This window comes from Trachurus trachurus (assembly GCF_905171665.1).
Source record: "Trachurus trachurus genome assembly, chromosome: 16".
NCBI classification, from domain to species: domain Eukaryota; kingdom Metazoa; phylum Chordata; class Actinopteri; order Carangiformes; family Carangidae; genus Trachurus; species Trachurus trachurus.
In genome coordinates, this window is record NC_139902.1 from 9,373,977 (window position 1) to 9,387,262 (window position 13,286).

The following is a 13,286-nucleotide window of genomic DNA, read 5'->3' on the forward strand; positions in this document are numbered from 1 at the left end:
CCACAGTGACACATTTTCTCTTCCTCAGGCACTAAAAACATCGAGATCGGTGTGGATAATGATGGCTTCATATTCTTGGGCTACGAATGTAATGAGGTGAACGATGACACTAAATTCCTCTGGAGCAAAAACTACTCAGAGGCCATCGACGCCGGCAGAGCCCAAATACAAACCAAGAAGAACAAGTAAGTTGATCAAGCGTAACGTGGCCTGTGAATGAGGGGTTTTAGATATCTCTGGTCTCAGACCCAGTTAAACTTCTCACTCTCAGTGACACTCTCTGCCTGTCAATCCCCCAGCGTCTCTGTGCTTTTCACACTCTGAGTGCCATCTCCTGTTTTTTCAGCAGTGATGCAACAAATGCTGTTTTCCTTTCACAGCTCTCGCAAGTGTGGGAAAATTTCAGACTAACCAAGACTGTGGATGTACAAAACATGATAAGACAAATTGTGTAACACTTTGAAAGAGTGGGGGTTTTTTTTAACAGAGGCTTTTCAAACACAAGATGTGGTTTAAATTGATTCACTTTGTAGGTTGACACTTTGGGAGTATTTCTAACTGGATTCCCACTGAATGTCAGGCTCTTTGGATTATCCGATATCTGAGCTTGAGGGAGGCTTGCCTTGCCCGCCAGCTCTCACATTCACTCTGTTGCCCACATCCATAGCATGTAAAACAAAAAATTAGGTTCATTTTAAGTCCAGTTGGTAGGGAGGCTTAAGGTCGGAGCCAGTGGGCCTGGAAGCACAGTGAGATCTGATGGCTGACAGCGCAAAAGCAACACCTACGGTGGCTTTTGCTGCAGGGGGGGCGGATAAATACGAGGCTGAGGATGCTGTCTAGATGCATTTGTCTGTTTTTCGATTCATCCCTCAGGTCAATCCTCACCTTCACCGACCCCTCTGAGGAGGATCTGGGTCTCTACACAGTGGAGATGAGCGACAACGCCAACCTGTCGTCCAGCTACGACTTCACCGCTGAAGGTGAACTGAGGACTTGATCTGCCTAAATGTATAAAAAGTAGAAGTCTAATGTTAGGAAATCGTCTTGACCAGTTCACGTCTGGCCTGAAGCAGAACAGTTCAGCTCAGTTGTCTCTTGTGTTATTGAAGGAACTTTTCATTTTAAGGGTTATCAAGCCTTTCTCTCAAGCAAATAATTATGCCCCTCACAGCCACTTCCATAAGGTCACTCATCCAGCGAAGCACATGTTCTCAATCAACTTTCCAGCTTAGCAGCTTTAAAAATAGAGCTGCGCAAGCCATTGTTCTATTCACTGCTGCTTTAACAATATGTAGGTATTACAAAATGTGAGTCCTGATCAAAGTGTCATTAACCTTCAGCAACTGTTTTTTGCAGACCTTGAACGTCTCAAAGAGCTCAGCTGGCAAATCTTGAACCCACGTATGTACCACGCAGATGTCGTACTGTGTGATAAGTGGACTGACTGGGAGCAGTCAGTAGTTTAAACACACATTAAGTATTCCTCATTGATTTAATCATCATCTGGCTAATTCAGCTCAGCCTGCAATACTCTGCTGCGTTTGATTTCCATTTTGGCAGTGATAGCCCTGAAGTCGGGCTGGCAGGTGGAGGTTTCCGAGAAAGGTGACGTCCGTCTCTGGCTTCAGACTGAGAGTCTGAGTAACGCTGCCGAGCTCCGGCTCATCTTCAATGACCGGGAAATCACCAGCACTGCGGTAAGAAGCCTTGGCTGTGCTATCCTGTGCTACACAAAGCCCAGCATGTCACAAACACTGTCAGGGTTACACGTTCGGATTCCCTCGTTGCCAGCACACTGAGGCATTTTTGATAGGAAGTGTGATGTAATTTGTTATTTTTTCGATAGTTTTAATGAATGTTTTACAAAGGTTACTTACTGTTACTCTATTTGTATGAGCACTTACTGCAGCCTCCTAATCTTTCCACCCTCTGAAAAGCTATTTATCACCTGTACACTAGTGGGATTAACCTCTTAAAAGGTCCCAAGGCCAAGATTTGTTAGTGGCCGCCTACTGGCTCCCAATGTACATGGCAGTTTCATTATTTCCCCAGGCTCCCAGAAACTAACCATTTTTGTTCATTGATCGATTATTCCATTGTGGAAAATTTGCTTGAAAACAAGTTTGGTAAATAATTAATAGTACCGGTAAGTATTTTTGTAAAGAAAAACTGTAAAAACAAAAAAACAACAACATATTTTTCTAGAAATAGTAAACTCAGCATCTTCATATTTTGACAGCTGAAATCAAAATATAACCTATACCTTGGGATTACATTCAGAGAATAAAAATAGGCATTTCAACAGTTTTTAGACATAATTAATTAATCACTAAAATAAATTCTGATAAGAAAACAACTGTTCTCACCCTCACAGCTCTCCTTTGGTGGAGTTCAAAAAACAGGAAAATGTCATGAAACTCCACAGAGCTTATAGTGTGTTGCTGCATGCATCTGTCTTTGTGACAAGTTGGTACGAATCTGAGATGGCAATTAGTGTTTTAATAAATATCCTGGAAGGCAGGAAATTGAGGCTGCCAGCAAAGATGAAGAGCAGGTGTGCAAGGCAGCAGAAAGGTCTGGGAGCTGAGCTAATTTCACAGAGTCTGTGAGACAGAAGGATCAACAGAGCTGAAGGTGAAGAGGGAGTCACATCTGGCTAATTTGTTAATTCTGGTACCAAAGATACCAAGGAGAGGCAGAGATTGATACATGAAAGTAGGAAACTTTCAGGGTAAAGCAACAGGATGTCGATACCCAACAATCGGCCTTTAGTGCGAACTAGTGAAAATTGTACACGTGTAAGGCATAATATGAGAAATAGAATTTTCAGTCACTCTGAAGTTTGTGGACCTGAACTTTATTATGTTGTGCACATATCTCGAAATGACCTCCATATTCATCTACTTTCACAAACCAGCTCATGTAAGCCACAGCTATTTGCAAAAAAAAAAACAAGAAGCATTTTCATAACCATTCCTCCCTGACAAAATAATGTAATGCTATAGCAGGCAGTAATATGGAAAACAGAGACACGCTGGTGTTTCACCTGCCATTTTAAGGTGCAATTTGCGCTCAGATGACTCAAAACAAAGAAACAATATAATGACCGAGGAACATAAACTGAATGTGAACAAACCTCCTCAGCACTCGTATGCGTTATGACACCAAGATAATCAGCGCTGTCGTCAAGGTTATTGAACCAACGTGTCCTCACTACAGAGAGAAAAACAAATACAACACAGTATATTTATCACAGTTTCGCAACTCCGTCGGCTGCATTCTGTACGTCTGTGTTTTGTGTGAGGCGGGCGACTGCTTTATATTCAGCAGCTCCCATTTATCGCTCGTATTTCATTTTCATTTATTCCATTATTTTCCAATATCAGAGTTCCATCTGAACAGTACTGATTACACGTTATTTCTAAATGATCACAGCTGAGGTTTGCAAATTCAAAAGCCATTTAGCTGATTAAAACCCCGAGGCTTGCCATACATCACAAATCACATCCACCACTGAGGCCTATCAACATGCAAGGCACACACTTATCTTGATGAACATAAAAGCCATGAAAATGAGCTCAAAGGCTGTTTCCTCTGTGTACTTGTTTGTCAGTGTTTCATTGTGCATATGTGTGCGTGTGTGTGTGTGTGCTTCAGAAAAAAGAAATGATATTTCGTCTACAGCATGCATGTCAGTTGAGGCTGTTTTCATGCACTACTTCATACCAGATTCCCTCTGTATGACTAACCATATTGTATATACACTGTAGCAACCAGCATGTCTGCCTGCCATCTGCACTCTGTCTGTGTGCAGTATATGTGGCAATGCCTGTTTGCTCTTGTGCAGCACCGTAAGATCAACTTCGACAAGGCCAAAGGTCTGGTGGAGATCCTGTTCGACCGACTCTCTGAGGAGGACGAGGGCTCGTACACGGCTCAGATGAGAGACGGCCGCGCCAAGAACCAGTTCACTTTGTGCTTTGTGGATCAGAGTAAGTCGTTCAGTCGCCTCCCACCCAGCCGCCATATTGGTTTTTGTTACATACAACAAAGAACAACATACAAAAAATAGAATAAAGACCAGACATCACTATAAATGTGATGTTTCACCATCTTTGACAACCATTCTGCAGTGAAGAACTAACATATTTTATAGTCAAATGCAATAACTGTGATGAAATATCAATAATAAATCAATGATTCAGTATTTTCCCACCACCCCACTGCATGTTTATTCCACTCCGACCCCAGAGAGGAGAAGGTTTTCATTATTTAGGCTCTCATGTGGTTTAAGCTAAATTTACTCAAAACTATCAAACTGAATGATAACAGGGCATCGGCGCAGGAGCAACGGCCAAAGATCTACTCTACTTAATTACATCTTCATCGTGCCATCGTCAGGGATTGGAGGATCTGATTTGCACCACAGTAACTCTTGTTTCAATAAACACATAAAACCAAGGCCCAAGCTTTATCTTTTAAATCATGTATCGAAGCATAATTTAATGGAAGGCCTAACGCTGGTTTTATTTCGCTGCAATTGGTTTTTACTTTTTTATTACTGTCAGCACGAAGTTCCCCATTTTGTAAGACTTATAAAAAATGATAGGCTCTGTTGTGACCTGCTGTATAAAAACCACTATAGCAACCTATGCTCAATGTTCATGTGTATTTTGGCACTAAATATTATCTTGAAAATAAGAGTCTTTTGGAACAACAGGCTATTGTCACCTGTTCCGATGCTTTTTGGCGCTGCGGTTGTGCAGCACGCTGGCGTCTGTATTGATGTTTTGACATAACATTTTGTGTCTTTGTCAGAGTTCCGTCAGACGCTGGCGTTGGCAGAAGCGAATCGACGTGACCATCAGAGGAAGTCCGGTAAGAAAACTTCCAACATGCTTGCTTGGTCCAGCACAACTCCACTGTGTTCAAATCCAAGTCACGCCCTTAGTAGTAGATCATCTGAGGGTGTTGAACCTATTGCTCAAACAATACATGTGTTGCATCAGTGCGTTGTATAGTGAGAGTGATACCACGACTCCCTCTCTCTCTCGTCATTCTGAGGTGAATTTATTACATCTGACAAATGCAAAAGCTTTTTGAGCTTCATGTTGCGTTCACTGACAGAGCTGCTTTGTCTTGTCCCGTAAAGAAAGAGAAGAAGCCTCCTGTGCCACTGAACTCCACCTCGGTTCAGCTGTGATAAGGAGCAGCTATAGAACTCTTTTGTGTGTAGAGGCCAGTGTCCTTGTTTAAATGAACTACCTCGCTCCATGGCCACTATTCAGAGTCCACGTGAGACTCAAAGTCCATACACACATTTTTTTTTTCTGTTGATGATGCTGATGAGACATTTAATTAGGCCTAAGTGGGACATGTTTACAATCACTGCATGCTGTTTACATAGTACTGACATATAATTGTGCTTTAGCCTACACTGTCATTGGTTGCTCTGAGTGAATTGATTGTGTGATGATCACCGTTGCTATGGTTCAAGGCAGATGAATAATAATTTGTTCTCTTTCTGAAGGACCATATTTCCAGGAATTCTTGTCGTGGAGGATAAATGAGGACTGTGAACTCGTCATAAAGTGCAAGGTACTTTTATATTGTATGAAATAAGTAATAAACAGAACTACACTTCATAATAGCAATATTAATGGGATACAAGCTATCGCTAACCAAATCATAGCAATCATAAAACTAACACTAGGAATCCAGGAAATGCTCTACTTATTATTCAAAAATTCATATATTTGTCATAATTTTCAAAGTTTTATACATGTTTTTTGTTTCACAATGAAAGTCACAGTCAAAATAAACGTCTAAAGCAAAAATGATAAATTATTTCAATCATACAATCACATGAAAGACAACAATCTCCAACATATCTCCATATAACCCAAGGCCAACCTAAATAATAATTTCATTTTTATCAGGGTTTGCAAGGGTCTAAAAAAATCTTTGAATTTTGTCTCCTCAGAATAAGGCCTGAGGATGTTTATTAACATCTTTATTCACATAAGATTGAATGTGTTCTTTTGCCAACCATTAACACTAATTTCAGTTCTGGATTGTTTTATAATATCTGATTGTTGTTTGTCAGGAGACTTTATGAGCTTATAATTAAAGAGTTGGGTTGTTGTGACATTGGACTGTGAGCACAGGAGGCTGTTTAATCCTTTTTTTTAAATAGAGTTTTAGTCAACAGCATCAGACACAGTCACTGCTGCTGCTGCAGTGGAGAAAAACTCCTCTGCTCATAATTGACTGGTGTAGATTTGAGCAAAAACTCTAAATGAATTTAAATGATTTAATCATGTTTAATTGGTTAATCCGTCCGTATTTAATGCTGCTTAACTGGATTTGGATGACTGTGTTGTGAAGAAATTTAAAACCAGTTTTATTTTAAATAGGTGTTAAATTTGATTCTGTGTGGCGTTAAAGAGCTTTTAATAAGAGTTTGGCAGAAACCACCTAAATGAAATGAACACATGCCCCAAAATATCATCAGAAGAGAGAGCGCACAGTTTCTGCATACAGTTCTGCTATAGCAGTTTCAAACAATCATCCGTCCATGTTTTTAATATGGAGATATGGTCGATCTCTCTTCACACAGGTGACAAACGCAACCAAGGACACAACTCTCAAGTGGTTCAAGGACGGCATCGAGATAAAACAAGTTGTGTACGAGCAGTCGTCAGGGGACAGCACACTAACCATCGCACAGGTATCCAAGACGATTCTGCTGCCGATCTGTTTCCAGGCCGCAAGGCGTGGGAGTTAAGGAATCAGCATTCATAGATGGCAGCCGGTGCAGTGAGAGGAAAATGAGATAAACAGTCTGACAGACAGCTGATGTTTATACGATTAAGCCTGGACGTGTCTTACTCTTTGAGGTTCACCTTGGCATGCGTTAAGATTGTGTTGAGAAAAAAAACAAGACATGAATCAAGTATTCGGGTGCTCTCCAGAGATATCAATGTTTCATCTGAGAATTTATGAATGAATTTAACTTCAATACAATGACTGTTTTTCCTTAGGTTACAAAGAAAGAGGCAGGCTCATACAGAGCCGTGGTGTCTGACAAGAGAGGAGAGGACGTCAGCACCTTAGAGCTGCTGGATAATGGTGAGATGTCATCAACAACTCTTCACAAACACTGGCACCATTGTTTCTGTTTACATTTGAGCCAACACAAACCTTCTATCAGTAATAGAGATGTAATATGTTTTTATTTTTATCCTTGATTTCTCATCATGTGTCCTCAGCTTTCGGCTTCCCACGTCTGATCTCGCATTATTTATTGAGTTCTAATAGCCAGATAAAACACTGAATGAACGCGTAATTGTTCTTTTTATTTACAGAGTATGACAATCTTCTCCAGCAGCTGAGTAAACAGTGTGGTGAGTTGTTCACAGTTGGAAGAAACAACCTTTGTGAAATGTGCCAGTGGCTTGTGTTTTTTTTTTTTTTAACACCAGCCCTGATGGGTTGGAATGAGGATAATGCAACTGAAAGCTATGATAATTAATTTTGGTGTGTGTAGTTTCAGAAAATAATAATGTGTTTAGCCCCCCAGATAAAAAAAACAAACAAAACACACACACATAGTGTTTCCAATTGTCAGATAAACTGTAGTGCATATGCAGACAGTGCCTTCTCTCTGTGTGTCTCTGCAGCGTTGTCAGCTGGACCATTGAACATTCAGAGCAGTGCTGAAGGCTTCAAGCTCTACTGCTCACTCAAATACTACATCAGCTACCTGAAGAACAGCTGGCTCTTCAAGTGAGTCCACATGCACAGCACCTGTCTGACCTCCTATGTGCAGAGGATCAAGTATTCAAAACGTTACTCAAAGTCTCTGTCATAAGTCAAAGTCAAGAATGTTGAGCAAATGAAAAGTAGCTCAAAGTTGATTTTGGGCTTCAGCACTATCTGACAGTGTGGTCACGTTGTTTACTGCGAGCCACAGACGTGTGACAGAGAAAAGGCCACATTAAAGGACAGAAAGATGCATGCAACACTCCAGCAGCCTGAATGTCACCAGTATAACCGCTGCCTCTTGGCTCCAACCAACACATGTACCAGCTAGAGCTAGTGTGCATGTGCACAGCATAGACCACCAAAAGTTACTAATCGGTAGAAGATCCAATAAAAACACAGACAGTAATAATAATACAGTATATATTGTATTTAAATTGCAGTGCAGATACTTTGTCTCCCCCTAATGGCAGTGAGAGTAATTGCAAACACAAGAGGGAAAGCAACACCAATGGTGATCCTTCCACTGACTGTTTTCCTTCCGCTGAACACTTTTTTTTTTTTTTTAATCTGGAGCATCAGAAACCTTTCTTGACTGCTACCTACCTACAGCCACACGCTACCAGTGGGCCAGCAGAGAAATGTCACCACAGACACCAGAGTTGAAACTCTCTAAAGAAATACAGAGACATTCACCTGGTGCTGATAGGCTTAATCAGCAGAGCGTGAACTCATTTGGCAAAGCTCTGAATGTAACAAACGTTCATTTATATGTTAAAGTCCCACAGCCCAGCTTTAATCTACTGTGACATTTCTCTTCCTGGTGGCAGAGTGAAGACTCCTGATTAAAGTTCAGCCTCTGAAATTCTTATTAAAGTTCAACTCATAACAGTTTGAAACGTTCAGTATCTAAAATGAGACAGTGCAGCTGGATGTTGATTTTTTTTTTTTTCACGCAAATGTTCCCATGTGGCACCTGGGGACACATCTGGGCGCTGAAACACGCGGTTCATCCGTACTTGAAATCTGTTCAATGCTGCACAACACATCATGCTCTACAGCTAAACTGTGTTCTAACTGCAAAGATTTCAGGCTGGATTTTGGGGAACATCTTCATAAATAGGGAAAGCAGGGTTTGCATGCATGTGCATTTCATGGAATTGAAAGATTCAGTGATATTAGTTTAAATACCTTACCAATCTTTGAAAGGACCCACTGTATGTAAGGTAAAACATGATCAAGTCATGCTGAAGGCTGAAGCCAGCTGCGTTACTAAGGCTACTAGCACCATCTGCTGGGGCCCTAGTAAGAATGGACAACTGAAAAGTATCACACTGGGATACTAGGATAGTCATTAAATATAACTCTTGTCTGAACTGAAACTGTAAGACTCTCTTCAGTTTGATTTTCCACCTTCTTTTGTGTCTCTAACTTGATCAAAACATCTCTAAGACCAAGGCTAGAGCTTTGGGATGTGCCATAGGATCTGGCAGGGTAACATGCATTTGTCTAAATTGTACATAACATTATGAAGCAGTATATCTGTGCTCCTATCCCTGTAGGGAGAAAAGCATTGACCAGGAAACCAGGACAAAGACTGGCAGCACTATGCAGAAGGTCTGGATTGAAATATTTAACCCAACAGAGAATGATCGAGGCAAGTACACCTTGGAGATGTTTGACGGCAAAGAGACACACAAGCGGTATCTTGACTTGAGTGGACAAGGTGAGTGGGAATAATACTGTTTGTTACAAGTCTGATTTTAATTGATCTAATGCACAATTTCAGTGTAAATGCAACTGGATTTTGTCTCTCTTGATCATTTCCAGCCTTTGATGATGCCTTGCTGGAGTACCAGAGGTTGAAGTAAGTGCTGCACCACATGTACCGAGCATGGCTTGCTGTGACACTAACAGAAAACACTGAGGAGTCGGAGGTAACAGGTTGTTTCCAGAAAGCCCTACACAGAGGTTGTTGTTTTAGTTTAACACTTTTCACTGTTGCACATCTGAGGAGACTCTGTGCAATGTCATATTGATTTGACCCTGTTTTTTCATCCCTCAGACAAGTGGCCATTGCTGAGAAACGTGAGTGACAGATGATGTGTTAATCCTGAGAAATTTCAAAAACATTTTTACTGTGGATGTCAACAGTTGGTATTCGCTTGCTTTGTTTCAGATCGCGCTAAAGTGACAAAAGGTCTTCCTGATGTGGTCGCAATCATGGAGGGCAAGGTATGTCATTCATACACATGATATAGAAATAGGCCTATAGATGTCAAAAATATAGATATCATAGTGTATGTCATAGCATATTGTGGTTGTATGAGTTCTATTGTTGCAGATTTGATCTTCTCTGTCTCTCATCATTTCATATTTGATTCTCTCCTCAGTCTCTGTGTCTGACATGCTTCATCGAGGGTGACCCTGCACCAGAGAGCTTCTGGCTTCGTAACGACAGGGAGCTCGTCGACCAGAACCACTACACCATCACCAAACAGCCCACATCCAGCTCCATCACTGTCAACAATGTCAGCATGGAGGATTCTGGAAAATACAGCGTCTTTGTACGCAACAAGTATGGCTCTGAGACAGTCGAGGTGACCGTGAGCGTGTACAAACATGGGGACAAACCCCCTGCAAACGCTGTGGAGATGGGTTAAGGCTGCAAATTGAATCAGGAAGGGATTTCTATAGGATTTGAAGATAGAGATAGATAGCTGCATAGATACAGTAGATGGATGGATTCAGTTAAGTACATGAACAGGATTTGCTGCTACTAGGTAATATAAGCTACCAAACAGTCTGCTTGGGCAACATTAGCTTATATCAGCTAACATTAGTTACACAGTTCGCTGACTTTGACAATTATCTACTTGTGCTATTGTTAGATAACATACAGTAACTATAGGCCTCCCACTGTGGTTTCCTCTTATCTGATAAACGGCTACAGTGACCACTGTTCAGCAAACGTGACTGTCTCACTTCAAGTGCTCACAAAACAACTGTTAAACACACAAATTGCAAATGCTTCAGCCACTGGACTGAGCTTTTGTTGTCACATGTGTCATCACTTTGTGCGTGAAGTGAATAAAGCAAATTCTGTGACACATTTTCTCTGGTGTATCATTTTTAGGGGCAATAGAAATAGTCTGAGAGAGAAACATTACAGCAAATGAGGACTATCGTTTTGCATACATTTTTTCAAAGCAGAAATCATGTCTTACATTTGGGTCATATTGATATTGGTTTGCACACAGACAATAAAGAACTATTAGCTTATGGAGAGATTTATATACAAAAGCCAAACATTAAGAAAGAGATGTCCACTCAGCAGCAGCATACAGACAACCTACCTCGTGTATGGGATAAAATATAGAGTGAAATGATGCAGTGTGAATGTATTATCAACTGGTCAGATGCATTTATAAATAATCAGATAACCAAAATCCAATTTTTCTTTCTTTTTTCCCCCTTTTTTTAAGTTGCAGAAATCACCTGAGAAATTGGATCTTTCTTTAACAATGCAGGCTGGTAATTCTTTTGTTGTTTCATTTCCAAATAAATAAGATATTACTTAATGAAATTTTTGCAGATGATACTACATGTGTCCGCTTTAAAGTGACCATCTCCCTTACGAAACTTTGTAAAAAGCAAAATAATAAATAAGAAGAAGAAGCACCTGAAGGACAAGGCTCTGGTCAATTTTGTTGCCTCAGTTCTGAGTCATGTATGGGAAACACTGTGTTTGGAAGAAACCAGACATGACGCTTCGAAGTGGTTGTTCTTCTAAAAGTTTTTTCTATCTGGGATCTCTGTAGCTGGTATAGAGTGACCATTGGAGTCGGCTGTCTTTACACTGCAGGCCTTGATGCCCAATTCCGATTTGTTGCCTATATCCGATTTTTTTGACGGTCTATACATGTTCTATCAGAAGTGACCCATATCTGATAATCTGCATTTACACCTGCTGTGCCTGCATGAAACCACCCGCTGGAAATAAACTAGTGATTTCAGGAAATTGTCACACATATAATAATATTTTTAAACAAAGGTGAGTTTGGTGTTCAGAGTTTATATCCGACACGTCACTTACAAAGTGAACGTTACAAAATAACATTAGTGAAGTGGCTGCGTGGAGCGGAGCTGCTGTGAGATGAGACAGCGACGGTGACGGTGACAGTTGTGCCACCGTTTGATCCTTCGTCGCTCATGTAGTGAGGACGGGACAGCCTCACACATTTGTATACAATGTTTGTTTTTCCTCTCTTGATTTCTTATCGGCTCGGTGAAATCTGGTGTTTATCTCGCGCTCTCGCTTGCCCTCGTATCGATCCGCATAGAAATTAATTTCACTGTAGGCCTATATGAAAACAAGAACTAGTGAGGGGGGAAAAAAACAGATGCGCGGACACCACAAAAATTAAACACTGTAACGCCTGTGACAGTGATTACAGCTGACTACAGCTGGCCACGGTAGTCCAGCTCAGCCTCACGTGTCAATCACAGGCTACAGAGGTTCAGCGAGACGCGTGAGCACGTGAATTAATATTATCATTGATGACGTATGACACGCATTGCCAGGGAAGATCCGATCTGTCTGTTTAGACTGCAGACGCATTGGCAGAGATCCGATTTGTATCTGATTTATTTCCACATATTACGGGGGCCTGAATCTGATCTGACAACATCCGATTCAATGTGCATTTGTCCCGTTTACACATTCATGTTACAGATCCGATCTGAGCAACTTGAGAGGAAAAAATCGGAATTGGGCCACTTGAACCGTGTAGTGTATAGACAGCCTAGTCCTGGGGCCTGAATCGGATTTTACCACAGGTGGACTTAAATCAAGGTGTAGAAACATCTCAACAATGATATAGAGAAATAGGAGTCATCTACGCAAAGTTATAATTACTACAGCAAAGGTCTGAATACCTAATGTGATATTCCAGTTATTCATATTTTAATATTTTGCAGTGCAAGTTTTTGTGAAGTTGCTAGATTGCAAAAGGTGAAAAAAGAACAATTCCTAAATGCACTGTGCATCCAAGCTAATTCTACTTCATTAATGAGACAGAACTTGTTCCATGCAAAGTCCCACAACTCATAAAGAATATCATGCTCATAGTAATGGTGGTTGTAAAAGCAAACAGTCCGTAGTGTCAATAACCTGACAACCAAGTCCCAGTCAGTCAGGTAGATTCACATGAGGAGGTTCAACGACAAACAGGGAAGCTTGCAAACATGAATGAGAGTTCATTCATCTCATGATAACCTCAAGTCTATAAATAATATACATGTGAAAATGGTATATTAACTGAATCGGTTTAGTATTTTATTCCTTTGATCTCTTAGGTATACTACTAAAAGACAATAATGTTTTATTCCTTGGCTAAAGCCACCTGCGTTCTTTATTGTATCTTTTACAGATGACAGCAATGCAGAAAGGCAACAAGTAAACAAATGTTGTTTGTGCTAGATGCTGTATGTCTGCACACAATGCTGTAAATAGAAAA

At 40.7% G+C, this 13,286-nt stretch overlaps 1 protein-coding gene across 1 annotated transcript in view; it reads left to right on the top strand.

The window, feature by feature from the left end:
• The window catches only part of myom3 (myomesin 3), a gene marked incomplete at its 5' end in the record, with an annotated part of 52,801 nt that extends 41,935 nt beyond the window's left edge, over window positions 1-10,866 (top strand). Inside the window, 16 exons of the mRNA XM_083988927.1 lie at window positions 29-185; window positions 877-983; window positions 1,360-1,404; window positions 1,564-1,700; window positions 3,851-3,995; window positions 4,822-4,881; window positions 5,534-5,601; window positions 6,623-6,733; window positions 7,047-7,134; window positions 7,371-7,409; window positions 7,686-7,791; window positions 9,330-9,493; window positions 9,598-9,634; window positions 9,833-9,855; window positions 9,947-10,002; window positions 10,161-10,866. Of these exons, the coding sequence (XP_083845053.1) occupies window positions 29-185; window positions 877-983; window positions 1,360-1,404; window positions 1,564-1,700; window positions 3,851-3,995; window positions 4,822-4,881; window positions 5,534-5,601; window positions 6,623-6,733; window positions 7,047-7,134; window positions 7,371-7,409; window positions 7,686-7,791; window positions 9,330-9,493; window positions 9,598-9,634; window positions 9,833-9,855; window positions 9,947-10,002; window positions 10,161-10,430 (1,613 nt within the window). The 3' untranslated portion in view covers window positions 10,431-10,866. The remainder of the gene's footprint in view (window positions 1-28; window positions 186-876; window positions 984-1,359; window positions 1,405-1,563; window positions 1,701-3,850; window positions 3,996-4,821; window positions 4,882-5,533; window positions 5,602-6,622; window positions 6,734-7,046; window positions 7,135-7,370; window positions 7,410-7,685; window positions 7,792-9,329; window positions 9,494-9,597; window positions 9,635-9,832; window positions 9,856-9,946; window positions 10,003-10,160) is intronic.
• Between the last annotated feature and the right edge of the window lie 2,420 nt (window positions 10,867-13,286).